We start from the raw sequence: 15,162 nt of genomic DNA, 5'->3' as shown, positions 1-15,162 counted from the left end.
TCCCATCTTGCTCTTAGAAGGAAATGCAGTTGTGGATTTGTCGTGTCTTTAGGTTCCTAAAGCACAGAAATACAAACAGGCTGTAACTTTGCAAGCTTTTAGTTCGCTTACTGCAATGCACAAACTATTTTAATTCCATGTTTGGAACGTGATCGCTTTAGCCACTTATGTGCGATCCAACACTACACAACATCAATTCCACACATCAACCACTGCTGCCACTGCGATGGCTGTGGTGGCTGCTTGGGGTGCGTTAAAGTTGTGTGTCTTATCTTTGGTATAACAGTACTGGAATGGTAACAGGTGATTATGCCTGAACAGTAACATCTTTCGCAGTACCCCGATGACTGCCAAAGGTTCAGTGGTTCTCAAATTGGGTTCTGCAGGACCCTTGGGCTCTTTGGAGTGCTTCTCAGGTCATCTGAGCGGCTGAATCCATGCATGCCTCAAGCCCCAGATATCCTTTGGCCCACTTTATTCTGGGTCTACGCATACTGTAATTGCTTGTAGCGTAGAGACTGTTTCACCCAAGAATCTGTGATTGTTAATTAAATTTGGCCATCTTTTGAGGGGGCTGTGCATTTTCATGCTTTATTTTTGCATGCACATCACCCGTAGGGGTTTCGATGCTAAAATGATAGAGAACACATGCCTTAGGTACAGTATTTACTTGCATAATTTGTGCACTTTTTTATTTAAATTAAGGCTTCAAAAAGGCGGTGCGGAAATTACACGGAGATTTCGCAAACACGTCAGAAAAATGAATAACTCAACATAACGCACAATGTAAACAGTATAGTATTGCTGCGTATAACTCGAGCCTGCAACTGACGCCCCTTGCTGGCCAAAAAAAAAGTTGACTCCAAATATAAGTCAACGCATAACCCCTACCCTCCATATCCAGACCCATGTTATCACGTTATGTAGCTCTCCGTGTGATGGCATGACAGCGCGTGCACAGCTCGAAGCAATAAACGTGGAACGATACAGTCTCAGAGCTAGCAGTTGGAGACAAATGGAGATGGTGATAAAACGGCGCCTTCACTTGCGGCCCGGCTGAATAGCAGCAAACAGAATAGCCTGCGGTTTGGTAGTTTCGAATTCTCCCGCGACGCATGCTCCGTAGGTTACTGGAAGTTTGCTATTACAGCCGTTCATGTGGGAAAGTGACTGCCGGCATGCAGTTGTCCTTTTCTTACCGGAAGCAATTTATGAACGGATTACAGACTTTTTTTTAGACTGCTCACTCACCTTTCGCAGCTGCACGCGGCGACGTGGCCACGTCGACCTTCCCGAGCCTGCCCTGCGCACACCTGCGTGCATGCCAATGTTCTTGTGCAGCAGGGAACGCAAAATATGCGAGTTAGATTTTTTCAAAAAATCCGGGTAAAAATCTGGGGCTGCGCATATGATGTGCGGGCGCAGCTTACACAAGTAAATATGGTAGCTCCAATGTGCTGTTCATCTTCAGACTTACTATACTCAACCAAATAAACTGTTGTGAGCTGTAGTGCAGGCTGAAGCAAGCTCATGGGTCGGCTGAAAATGTGAATGTGTTTAGTAGGCTATCATTTTCGAAATGCTCGATTTGTTGCTCTGTCACAGGTGCTGGACCTACTGGCCAGGAACAAGCAATTGGCATCACATCTGGGCCTGCAGATCCTCCAGCGCGAGCAGGCAGTCTCGACCGACAGTTCGCCCGAGGCCCTCGAGGTATGTTAACTGTTCTAAGGAAGGGGCTGCTGAAAGTAGAAAAAAAAAAAAACTCAATTTAATTCTTCACAGTGAGTAGTCTTGGAATATACTGTTGACAAGCAAATGATGAGTGGGCTTTTTTTTTATGTTAAGGTGTCTGTCTCTTTTGTTGATCACAAACCCACCATGGTGGTGCAGTGGCTTTCGGTTCGGCTCCTGATCCCAAGGTCGTGGATTCAATCCTGGCCATAGGTGCTGTATTTCAATGAGGGCGAAATACAAAAAAACGCCCGTGTGTTGTGTGATGTGTGCACACAGTAAAGAACTGCACGTGGTCCAAATTAATCCGGAGCGCTCCACTACGGAGTCCCTTATAGCTTAAGCCACTTTGGGATGTTAAAACCCCACAATCCTTTTGTTGATCACAGCTTGTAGAATTTTTGGTGTTCGATTTGAATTTGGCCTTTTAGAGTTACAAGTGCAACTGTTCTCTTAATGGGAACCGGCATTAAGTGGAGTTCCAACTAAATTGAGCCACTTCAAAAGATAGGGTGGCATTCTCTGTGGATTGGCATTCTGTGACCACAGTGTGTGCGCATGAACTTGAGCATGTGTCATTGCACGACAAAAAACTAACTTTCTTTTTCCTGCTTCAAAGCCTACTCCAAAATGCCGTCGACCATTCCCGCCACTGGAATTGACTAAGTGTAGACTTTTTTTGATGGGGGTTTAATGCCCCAAAGCAACTCAGGCTATGAGGGACACCGTAGTGCAGGGCTCCGTATAATTTCGACCACCCAGGGCTCTTTAACGCGCACTGACATCGCACAGTACACGGGCCTCTAGAATATCGCCTCCATTAAAATTCGACTGCTGCGGCCGGGATCGAATCCGCATCTTTCGGGTAGCAGCCGAGCGCCATAACCACTGAGCCCCGCTGCAGCTCATTGATGAATTTGAAAATATATGATGGCCACATGACGCTCTGATACAGTTTTTGTCTATTCTTCTCTGTGCATTGGCGCCTCTGTATTTATTGTTGTTTTTTCACAGAAATTGCTCCAGCTGCGTGAAAGCCAACTCGTACAGCAGCGCGAGGAGAATGCCCAAGTGCTGCACTCTCTGCAGCTGGCCAAGACGGTCAGTAGTTACATTATAAGACGTTTGCTTTGTTTGCCAAGTGCATGCTCGAGACTTAATCAAACTGGGAGTTTCTTTGAACTTATATGCCCCCCCCCCCCCCTCCCCCCCCCCCCCCCCCCCCCCCCCCCCTAGTTATGTGCTATGAAGTTCAACTGATAGCTTTATTTCTAGTCTCTACAACTGGGAGTGTGTCATGTAACGACTTCCTCCTGGTTTCATTTGGCTGGGGTCTTCGGCGCAAGACACAAACACGAAAGTAGTGTACACCAAGTACTGACTGCTGCGCTTGAAGTTACCATATTTACCCGAATGTAACGCAGCCACTGTTGCAACGTGCGGGTTGACTGTGTGGCCGCGAAAGGAATGATGGGTAGAAGTTTACGAAAAAAAAAGTGTTACCTCACAGGATGCCTTTCCTGTGGCTCGCTTTCGTAGAAAGGTCACCTTCAAGTCTTTACACAGTATAGCAGTTGCTGCCACCATTATAGCTGCAAGATTTCAGGTGCCCTTTCTTTTTAAGAGAGCTCCAGAAAAGGTTGTAGGACCGGCACGAAGATAAGCACAGAGTCTCCTCACACCGTCACCACGTTGACCAAGCACACTAGAGGTTTTGTAAAAATGAAACTTCTCCGCTTCATCCACCCATGAGGCAACTCATGCCTCCCTAAGATCTGTGACTGTTCTCGCCAGCATTTCAGCCAGTCTTCTTCTCACACGCTAGGATGTCATAAAATTGCGCGGCAGCACGCTGTTTCGATGTCGCCAAAAGGTTCTGTCACCTTAGTTAAAAATTTTCCACTGGAGAGCTTCCATTTGTCGACCATCAACCAGTTTGCGAGCAAATAGCACAGAGTGTGTCGTTGTCGCTGCATAACATTCGATTACAATGCGAGGAATGCCTTTTCACTTCTGTTTTCGGTAAAACAACTCACGTTGCATTCAAGCAAAAATGTTAAGCATGAACTAGATGATGAGGCTGAGTTACCACTTTCGTTAGGGGCAGTACAGGGTTCTGATTTGCTGCAAATATTCAGACTGGCGCCAGTACCACAAGATCCCAGTGAGAGATTATCATGTCTCCCTCTTCATGTGTGACTTCAAGAGTTGTCATGAGTTGTGACACTTGTCTTTGAGCTGTGCCATGCACCAGTTGAAGATGAGTTTGAGGTTGAAGAAAGGTGTGCAGAAGTTGCTGCCAAAGCAAAGTGTGCGGGGGGAAGAGGGGATAATAAAGAGTGCAGTGGTGTGACGATGACCTCATTTGCCTGTGCCCTGGTGTCTTGCAGAAAATAAACCAGCTGAACAGCCAGTGCCAGCAGCTGAGCAACAGCCTCCGCGCAGAGCGCACCGTGCACCAGGCTGAATCGCAGCGTTTGCAAGCCCGCCTCGAGGGTCTGGTTGCCCCTTCCGGTGCGTACGGTGAAGCATCTCATTTGTGACTGGAGAAGGCTTGTGGTGATGTGACATCGTCATACTAAGTTAGAAATTGGGCGTGTGTTAGAGTCGCAGAATTCCAGTAACCTGAACACACCTCAGGTCTGTTCTTGGCACGCTACTCAGGCGTAATATTGCCACTGTCACGCAACCTGAACACAGCTCAGGTGCCATTTCATTGGCACCACTCGGAATGCGTGAGTTCTTCAATGTCATGGACATGGTAGCATGACCGGCCTTCTTTGCAAAACTGTAGGTGCTTGCTTCTACAATTAGTGACCCATGCACAAGACACAGAATTACACTATACAGTCAAAACTCGATTTAACAAAACCCGATTTAACGAAAATCTCGATTTAACGAAGGTATCCTAATTCCCCCTCAGACGCCCATAGGGTTCAATGCTTTGACTAACCCGAAATAACAAAACCGGTTCCGTGATCTGTCCCGATTTAACGAACCTTTTTTCGAGAAATAAAGGTGAAAAAGTGTTAATTTTTGGTCTATTTTGTAGACAGCACCCCAAAATTTATTGATTGCGAGTCAGCGGTAACAGCGCGGAGCATCTTCATCCCGTCGCTTTTTTCAAACTGCGCGGTGCAAAACGAGTTTTAATTTTGAGTCGAGCTCACGAGATGGCGCCAGCAGTAAAAAAGTTTCGTGCCACATTTCATAGATGGCGCTGTTGCAGTTCGTGTGTTTTTTTTGTGTGTGTTTTTGTGTGTTGTGCTCTGTGTTCACTCTTGTGCGGATTTCCCCGTGCCTTTGAACGCACGTCTTTGTCAAGCTGAGCTTGTTAGGCCTCCATCAGTCTAGCCTTGCTATCGTGAACGCGGACGTGGTGTGTGCGAGCAAGCGCGCCGCTAACCCTCCTGACTAGCAGATGGAGCCCTGCAAGAAACGAAAAAGGCTTACCCTGGACGAGAAAGCGGACATAATTCGTGCTGTGACAAGTGGACAGAAGAAATGTGACGTGGCTGCATCACATGGCATTCCAGCGAGTACTCTCTCCACAATATTGAAAGGGAAAGATAACATCCTCCGCGCCACTTCGTCGGGGAATCTCTCGCGCAAAAAAACGCTGAAGACCACTCCTCAAAGCAAAATGGAAGAGGCCCTCTTCGCCTGGTTTATGGATTTGCGGGCGAAGAATAGTATTCCCGTGAGTGGAGACCTGCTCCAACAAAAAGCTCGCTCTTTCGCGTGCTTGCTGGGCGACAGCGAGTTCAAGGCAAGTCCCGGCTGGCTGTCGCGCTTCAAAGAACGACACGGCATCGTCGGGAAAGTGCTTAGCGGTGAAGCGAGCAGCGTAAGCATGGCTGTAGTCGGCGACTGGCAGTCTGAAAACGTGCCCGACATTCTGGGAAAATATGCCCCCAGCGACGTCTACAACGCCGACGAAAGCGGTCTATTCTACCAAATGCTGCCTAAAAAAACACTCGCCCTGAAGGGGCAGGCGTGCCACGGCGGCAAACACAGCAAACAAAGGCTGACTCTTTTGCTGTGCGTCAACATGGACGGCACCGACAAACGAGACCCGCTTGTCATCGGAAAGAGTGCGAGGCCACGCTGTTTTAAAGGCACCAAAAAGCTTCCTGTGAAGTACGTTGCCAATTCAAAGGCGTGGATGTCGCGTGCCATTTTCGCTACATGGCTGAAGGAATTTGACAGCGACATGTGTCACCAGAAAAGGAAAGTGTGCCTGTTGCTGGATAACTGCACGGCCCACTACGTTGCAGAGGTCGAGCTGACCAGCGTGGAGCTCCGCTACTTCCCCCCAAATGCAACGTCCGTGGTTCAGCCCTTGGATCAAGGGATAATTAATAGCGTGAAGTGCGCTATTAAGCGTCGAGTCGTCGACAGAGTTCTCCTCAACCTGGAGCTGAAGCGCGAGACGAAAATAGATATTTTTATGGCGGTTGAGATGGTGGCGGCGGCTTGGAGAGCATTGAGGCCGTCGATAATTGTCAACTGCTTCAGGACTGCCGGTTTCGGTACACTAGGCCCTGAAACTGCCGAAGCTGGTCCGGACTGCGCGAGCGCCGTGCACGAGGATGAAGATGCCTGGGAACACCTTCGCTCAGTGGATGAAGTGCCCACAGGCATAAGTTTCTCAGACTACGTGAACGCCGACGCAAACGCAGTCACAACGGAAGTTTTGACTGATGCCGATATGTTGCGGCTTGTAGGAAGCGTGGAGGGAGTGACGGCTGAAGACGCTGCCGACGACCCTGCAGGTGCCGAAGCTCCCGTGCCGACACCAGGTCAGGTGATGGATGCTCTCGATCTGCTGCGACATTTTGCCGGCGCACACGAGGGGACGGAAGACGCGCTGGACGCACTTCAGACCTACGAGAAATCGGTGCGGCCGTTGCTCACAAAGCGCACGCAGGCAAAGATCACCGACTTCTTTGGCGGAAAATAAGTTTGTAGTCCCCTCGGGCCTTTCTTGTCGAGTAAGAATTTTTGTTGTTTCTTTTCATACGCGCTAGCGGCGCCGGTCGTGGTGTTGGCGCTACCCACTCGAAAGTAGCGCGGGGGGTCATGACGATGACCATACGGACCCCCAAAGATTGTGCTAGTTGTATGATTACCAACTTTGGCGCCAATTTGTCATTAGCTGTGTGGCTTGCCGTCCCGTCGGCGGTATTTAGGGAAGATTGTTGCGCCGCTAGCCGAACCGTCCTTTGGGTCGGTGCTACCGGCGTGAATTCGTCACGCGCGAGTGCGACGAAAAGTGAAAATGGTACGTGCTAACCGATACGACCGCGATAAGCTGGTACGGTTTATGCGGATGCAAAATGCATTATGTTCAATGGGTGCTCAGTCGGGGACTTGACTTTACTACTTTTAAAACGAAAGTACTGTTTAAGCGGGTACGTTTTAACGAGGTTTTACTGTAATCGAATGTACTGAATTATGTGCCCAAGAAATGCCTCATTCAATTTAACGAAGTTCTCGATTTAACGAAATAATTCACGGCTCCCCTCAACTTCATTAAATCGAGTTTTAACTGTATAGTATAGGTATGTGTTTGGATCAAATGGCTGTACTCCCACAGTGAATGGACTCTGTAAACTTATGTTCTAATTGAAGGTGGTTTTAGTTTGCCTTTTCCCTCGCTCTTTCCCATTGCAGATGAAGGAGTGACAACAATGCAGCCTGTGTCATCGCAGCTGTGTAGGCCCGTGCCAGAACGTCGTTCCTCCTTGGTGATCCGGAAGCAGGTCCAGGCACCAGCTTCCAAAGGTAAGCGCGTACGCCACAACTATCCCGTAACATCTCTTTGTTGCACTTTGGACACCATGTTGCTATTTTACTGCGACAGCAGTTAAGGGCGCATTTCCTGGTTCTGTGGCATCGGCATAACACAAAGGAAAGCAAAGAGAAAAGGGAGCAGCGCTGAACTAGTGCTTGCCCCGTTCGCAGCGTCGTTAGAGTTACTGTATAGGTTCCCAGAGTTCAGCATTGCTTGCACTGCTTGCACCTCTGTTGGCCAAATACAATACAATCACGTGGTTGAAAAAGCACCCGTGCATTGCGGAGAAAGCTCCTCTGCGTTGTTTAGCGCAGACTATTGCTGACAGTCTGTTGGTGTACCTACTCTTCTCGTCCTATGTGGCATTTCATTTTGTTCTAGTGCATGTGTTTGTAGAAAACAATGTTTCTCATCAAAAACGCGCACTTTTACAGGCAAGTGTTTGCTAATTGTTAAAGAGAAAATGCTTGTGGCATTTACAACAGATGGCGCCACCCACCCACATGGGGAGTATTTTGTTCGTAGCTCATTGACATCGGTCTTGGAGCAGCCGATGCACTACTAGCAATCTGCGTCATTCACTGCAACAGTATTTTGGTTAGAATAAAGCAAGTTAGGCAGCCAAAAAAGATTGATTTGATCTTGCACTCGCTCTGACTGCTGCACTAAGTCTGCATTCTGCACTCAAGAGCTGCAGCTTTCTCTCTTAAGAGCGAAATGGAAGACCTTTACCCTACTCTGAGAACCTATACAATAACTCTAAACATCGTGGATTTGTGGCGCTGCCATCTGCCGAGTAGCGCGAACTAGTGCTTGTGTCGTCCATGCATGCATGGCATGGACAGCATGACATCTTGGTATCTAGTAGTGTCAATAAAGTGAAATAAAATTCCAAACTATGTTGCAGAATGTCGTATTGCACAGACGTGGCAACTGTCAAGTTTATTGCTCAATTTTTTAAAATATCCTTTATGAAATGAGAGTTAAGTAAGCCGTCAAATTCTTTAAATTTCTTTGGACTAGCTGCATTTATTTGTGCCTAGCACTTTCCTTCTTGACTGTGCTTAAAGAATGCTGAAGAGTACAGTCGGAAGTGTAAAGAAGGCTACCAACTTAAGCTTCCGTGGAGCAAGCAGATTATTCAAGTTGTCACAGTTGATGCATCGCCGTGCACCAGCATTGCCTGCCCTTTAAAGGGACACTGAGGAGAAATTGAGGTTGGCTTGTATCAATAGAATACCAGCTCCTGATCACAAAAACGCCGCTCTTACTGAAAAAGCTCTTGTAAGGTAGAAAATAGCAAGAATCAAACTGCAGGTATCGCCGCCACAGGCCAAACTCGCAAGTACAAGTGTGGTGACGTCGTAGGACAAGAGACGCCACCTTGGAGGAATTTTCGTTCCTACATGGGGCGCGAATCTCTGAGGCTGACAAGGGAAGATTGCGCAGTTCAATATTGAAGTAAGTTTTGTTTTAAAACCGACAGTGCACTTTTATCACACAAAGAAGGCAGACAAAAGGCAACCTGAATGTTGGAAGCAAAGAAAACCAATGCTTGGCGGCGCCACAGGCGGCCAGGCAGGTTTCGATTTGTTAAGGCGCTTTGCGCATATGAGCTTTGCGTGCCCCGTGGTTTTGTTTTTGACGTGCCTCGATTTACAAGCGCCAAACAGCAGAGGAACTCCAAGTGCCGCTTCAAGTGCTAGTTAACTTTTGAAGGAGCCTGTTAAGGCTTGTCAGATGATCGCCACGGTCAATGAAAAACTATGATGGCACGATGGTCGGTGATCGTACAAGGCAGCACATGTGTATTCGCACGCTTGCCCGGCGAAACATTCCCGGCTGTGCCAGTCAACTTCAAACTACTTAATGGAAATCGCTTATTAGGGACGGGAGACAAGGTACAAGGCAGTTAAGAAAAATTGCTGATGGCCTAGCTCTGTTAGGCCAAGATATACGTAGCGAAAGCGCGGAGATTTCTGCATCGGAAGAGTGCATTCACTAGATGCGCCTTTATTGATAATTGCTACTTGAGCCGTCGTGGCTGAGTGGTAGCGTCTCCGCCTCAAGCGCCAAAGGCCCTGGTTCAATTCCGAACTCCGGCACAGTGATTTTTTTTTTTATTCAGTGAGTGGGCGGGGGTCAGTGGCTCCTAAAGATGCCGCCACCGAATACGTTGGTTAGCGGTTAAGCGCAGGCTCTGTTAAGACGCATTTATGCTTCGGCGTAACACGCGCGCCACGCGCTGCACGGCGACGTCACGTCGGCCAAAGCGAGACCCTCTATACTCCAACTGCGCTTGACCGTCGACGCATTCGGCGACTTCGGCACACTCTGACCGCACTGGCGGGCAGACTTGGGGCATGTCTCTATTTTGCACCGAGCGCGCCAGCCACCGCCGGCCCGGCCAGACTGATTCAGCTCCACGGCGAGGTGCACGTTGTGACGTAATTCAATAACTTCGGCAGTTGGGCGGAGCTGTTCTTTTCGAGCTCTCGGCTAATTTGATCCATTCACGGTACACATATGAAGGTACATGCAAGCGGGCGAGAGAGCCCGATCCAGTGGACCCATTGGATCTAGCGGAAGCCGTTGAAGCGTCGTGCGTCGGCTTTAGTTTCAAGGCGCCCACTTTCAACGTGACCGCCCTTGAGCACCTATCCGTTTTTTGTGGCAATAAAATAAATAAATAACTTGGCCCTTGCAACCGTGGGAGTCCTCAACGCCGCCTGCTGCCCCGTGCAACCGCGCCGTTCAATGAATCCCAATCCGTTGGTCCCAAAGCCCCGGCCAGCCTCCGATGGGTGCAATGCACCGATCTTGTCCTGTCGCCTCGCGACTCCCCGCACTGGGGTTATGATATTTAGTTTGCAACGGCTGCTCACTGAGGAAGGGGGAAACGACCCTCCGGCGCCTAACCTAACCGTGCTTCCTCAAAAGCATCGCACGCTCTGTGGGGCTGAGGTCGCTTAAATGGAGGCCGGAGTTTTTGCGAGAACTACGTCGTCGGGTTCGGGAACGGGATCCATCGCAACGCTAGCAAGACGCCGGTACAAACGTAAACAGAGCGACGGTAGCAACCCCCAATAGATGCCTTCAACGTGCGGCGGCGGTAGCTTTCATTTCGGCAGCTGCTAGACCGCACCGCTAACTGCCAGAAATCACGGAGTCTCCGTTTACGTCACGTTTCACGTCACTCTGTCCTGTGACATCATAAGAGTTCTCCGTGTGGTCATAAGAGTTCTTGAGTTTGAATCGGAGCGGCGGGAAAAACTTTTTCAACTTCGAATCCAAATTTCTTTGAAATACTTTGAAATAAATGTATCTTTCACTGCCGGACAAGCGGCATCAAAGCCATGAAATGCCGAACTATCAGATTTTGCTAACAAAAAAATTTGATAGGGTTCTCCTCAGTGTCCCTTTAATGTTCCCTTCCTGGACTGTCACCTTCGCATGAGTGACTGACTGTTTTTTTTTTTTTTGCAAAATTCGCATAAACAGTGCACCGGTATCACAGGTAGTTTAATTTTAGATTGCAGTTTTCTCTGCTATAAGCAGCCCACATGCCTGTAGTTCACAAAATTTTACTCACTGTTTACATTGTCAATCTGCGTATTTTTAAATGCTGTGTAACATCCGGCAATCTCCGTTCAAGCTATTTAGGGCGTGAATAACAATCTGCTTCTAGTTGCCACAAAATACAAACTTTTTTTTAATGCAATCAAATCTAATTCACATTGGTGTAATGAGTGCCTAATGAGACGTTGAATTTGGTTAGATTGTGAGATACGTGGGGTAAAGATTTCACTGACTGTCAGTGTTGGCGCGCTGTTGTAATGCACTATGCCGTTTGCTGCTCATTTGCAGCCGAGTCTCACAAGCTGTACAGCCGTCCCGAGTCTGCGACCAGCACCCACAGCAACTGAAGCCGCGGCGAGATGTGCAGGCAGCAGTCGTCAGCCCCTTTTTTGTCTCTGCTGGCCAGAGAGGAAAACTGTGACCAACCGACCGAACGACAAACGAGCCGACTGATGATGACCACTTGTAGACTGCCGTTTAGAGTTAATGCCCAACCCAGATGTATTGCTTGCTCCTTCTGTATTCATTTAATTTTTTTTTTTTCAATGTTGTCGCGAATCAAGAGCTGTGCACCAGCCCAATGTGTTGTTTAAGAGAGAAGGACGACCTCAGCACGAATTGAGCTGCTTCGTCACATAGAATGTTTACAAAGTTTTTCTGCGATTTTGTCGCGGGCTTTTCGGACATGCATCACTGGCTGGCACAAAAATGCCTGTAACTCGCTTTGACCATGCTATGTTTGGCTGTAGCCAGTGTTGCTCGCTGTAGTAGAGGTTCCCTTTCGAAACCCTACTGAGTATTTGAGAACCTTTCTAGCAGCTAATTTAGAGACTAACTAGGCAGCGGAGGAAGCGCTGCATTTTTAACTAAGTGCCTTTTTGTACAAACCAGGCAGCACACTGCTCCTTGTCGAGAGGAATATTTTTTAAAGATCTGAGCAGAGCGGCTGAAGAGACGCAAATAGCACATTATTGGAAACACTGCCACGAAGGCAAACTGCCCTTTATATCCTTGAAATGTCCTTTTTAACCTCGGCATTCAGGCAAGCTCAGTAGCAGGCAAGATATATTCTATGTCTACACACACACACACACACACACACAAACGAAGCATAGGTAGAAACAAACAAAAAGTTATAGACAGAGAAAGAGAGAGTTTTATATATTATATATTTTTACAGATGTTCCTTGTTAACAGAGCCAGTGACGGGGAATGAAAGAACGTGGTTTGTGTACATACATCGTCGAGAAAGCAACATCTTCATCAATCAACAAGGAAGACAGACACGGATGCACTGGACTGTCGTTGAAGGACGAGAGAGTTTCTGCGAAGGTCAGCTTTTTTAGCCAAGACGAGGGGTTTGCTCCTTTGCCGCTGCTGCCCTCTCCGTCGGCGCAACGCGGGAGCACCCTCAGAGTTTGGATGTGTTGTTTTGCCGTCCATATAGTTAGTAGCTGTAGTAAGCCTTAACATGTTTTTCTTTTTTTTTTTTCGCGTGCACAGTAGTTTGCCACCACCACTGCTAGATGGCGCTCTCCGTCCAGGCAGCCGTGCGAGGCGCGTCGCTGCGGGGAGCACCCGAACGACGCGCCGTCTCTACTCAGGTCCATTTCAGAAAAAGTGAAAAAATATAAAAAGAGAGCCTCGGCGGCTGCCTCAGGTTTTGCGCGTTTTTCTTTTTTTTTTGTAGATGTGCAATACTAAACAAGTCTGTTTTTTCCCTTGTTCTTGTGGAACCCAATAAAAAATGAATGCGTCTGCAATCTGCCTGTGTAGTATTTTATGCCTTTAGACATGTCCACCAAGTGCATGTTCAGGTCACACCTCCACCATATTTGACAAGGTAAGCAGTAGTGCGTTTAGTGCTAGAGGCGGATACAGCTTACTATGTCTGCAGTGAAGCTCCGCCCACATTCAACACAGCCACACACAATTCCTCTGTGATAAAAAAAAGTCAGTTAAAACTTTTCTTGTTACTTTGGTAGAATTATTCATTGGGCTAATTGGTATTGCAGATTTAAATTCAAACTTTTCCTGTTACTTTAGTAGAATTAGGTGTTGGGCTAGTTGGTGTTTAAATTCAAAAACTTTTTAGTAGATTTAGTTGTTGGGCTAGTTGGTGTTGTCAATTTAAATTCAAACTTTTCTTGTTACTTTAGTAGATTTAATTGGGCTAGTTGGTGTTGTAGATTTAAATTCACTTTTCTTGTTACTTCGTTAGAATTAGTTGTTGGGCTAGTTGGTATTGTAGACTTAAATTCAAACTTTTCTTGTTACTTTAGTAGAATTAGTTGTTGGGCTAGTTGGTATTGTAGGTTCAAATTCAAACTTTTCTTGTGTAGTAGAATTAGTTGATATTGTAGATTTAAATTTGTAGTTTTACAGTGCAACTGCTAACGACCAAAGAAGGGAACAAGGATTAAACAGTGCTAACTGACAGCTGTTTATTTAGCGACGCGCACGCAACTTGCATATCCTCGGAGCAGCGCAGGTGCACACCGTAGAAGGAAAATGAAACATCACACACTTTATCGCAAAAACCGTGAAACGCCTTTCCTGCTTTCATGATGCAAGTGAGGTATCGCTAACACATTGTGAACCAGCTTTTTTGTCTATATTTTTTTGTTACCTAAACAAGAAGCTGACCACCAGATGAAATAAGCTCAACAATTTTTGACTCTGACTTGTTTAACACAGTCAAACATTAAAAAGCTGATTTTGTTTTCTGTTGTGGTTGGATAGCAGAGTAATGTAGGACGCCTTAGACTGAGGCCCAATCGTACCAACTGCTGTTCTTTTAAGTTGTGTGCAACTACAGCCTTGCGAAGCGACCTGTCTTCAGTGGTCATGTCTAGGGATGCGATACATAAGTGGCCATGAAAGAGCAACAGTTCTTTACCTCAAAATTGGAGGTGTGTGAATATCATTTTTGGTTGCGAAGCAAATGCAGAGAGTAAAAAGTTGTTGCAAATTGAATACTTCCAAATAGTGTCAGACAGCAATTTGAGTGGTTTAAACAAGAAACAACTATTTTTTGCACGAAGCACAATGATGAAAAACGTGGATTGCAAGCAAACTTTGTTTCCGCCCATTGTTTGTATAATTTAGTATATTTGCGAGGCCTACCAGGCATTAAATATGCGAGGGCGTACCTTGTAGTAACAAGAAATTTTGGTAGACTAATGCTTTGTTTACCATTCTTTGAGGAACATAATTTTGTTAAGAAATCATTCTTGCATGACAGTTTGCCTTGATGCTCGGATGGCAAAGAAGCCAATAGAGTGCCGTCGCAAAGCATTGTAAAGTGGGTAGACAATGTCTGGTGCAGTGCAACACTGGTGAAACACTACGATACACGGCACGCAAAACGAACGCAGGAGCAGCAACCTGAGCTGCAACGCTAGCGAGACCATCCATTTCACACTCCCTCGCATGCCCGAGTGCAAAATGCCGGCTATCTAATTCCGCTGTTCACGATAACACATATAGCCGTGCTTGTCCCTCACATGTTGGTTTCTTCATACTGCAAGCTCCCCAACGGACCCAGCCAAACTAAAAGCGTGAAGATGAAAGCGCACCGTGTGTGTTTGGCATGATTTTGTTTTCCCCTGCGCGCAGACTGACTTTAAGACTTGTGTCGCTTATGTTTTTGTCGTAAGCTTTTTATTAATGGGTTAGCATTAGAAGGGTCTGTGCAAGCAGAAATGGTGACCAGTGTCACATGCGACATAAAGTATATGCTACCTGGAATGTAACGAACTTTAGTGTGTTTACCTCGGATACAACGAACCTAAGTATGCCATCTGGGATATGAACTTTCGTGTGCCAACCTGTAATATGCCAACGCATTCAAACGATCCACCGAGAATCGCCTAAGAGTTTCTTTTTGTTCCCTGTGGCCAAATATATCCATGTTTAGATTTTCATGCACGGAAATTGTCAAGGATGAAAGCAGTTGCTAGAAAACAAGTGCCACAATGTACATAGGTCTCTGCTTTGCACATTCTTCATCGTCTGCAAGTGACGCAGTCTCTTTTAATGATAAAAAATGC

The 15,162-nt window shown here is 46.9% G+C and overlaps 1 protein-coding gene across 1 annotated transcript in view; it reads left to right on the top strand.

Annotated features, from left to right (window-relative positions):
• osp (myosin phosphatase Rho interacting protein outspread) overlaps window positions 1-12,868 on the top strand; it is a 114,405-nt gene extending 101,537 nt beyond the window's left edge. Inside the window, exons 21-25 of the mRNA XM_077635097.1 lie at window positions 1,606-1,713; window positions 2,749-2,835; window positions 4,125-4,248; window positions 7,411-7,521; window positions 11,399-12,868. Of these exons, the coding sequence (XP_077491223.1) occupies window positions 1,606-1,713; window positions 2,749-2,835; window positions 4,125-4,248; window positions 7,411-7,521; window positions 11,399-11,457 (489 nt within the window). The 3' untranslated portion in view covers window positions 11,458-12,868. The remainder of the gene's footprint in view (window positions 1-1,605; window positions 1,714-2,748; window positions 2,836-4,124; window positions 4,249-7,410; window positions 7,522-11,398) is intronic.
• Window positions 12,869-15,162: the final 2,294 nt, after the last annotated feature.

The sequence above is a fragment of the Amblyomma americanum genome, chromosome 8 (assembly GCF_052857255.1).
Source record: "Amblyomma americanum isolate KBUSLIRL-KWMA chromosome 8, ASM5285725v1, whole genome shotgun sequence".
NCBI classification, from domain to species: domain Eukaryota; kingdom Metazoa; phylum Arthropoda; class Arachnida; order Ixodida; family Ixodidae; genus Amblyomma; species Amblyomma americanum.
This window is presented reverse-complemented; position numbering and strand designations above follow the sequence as displayed.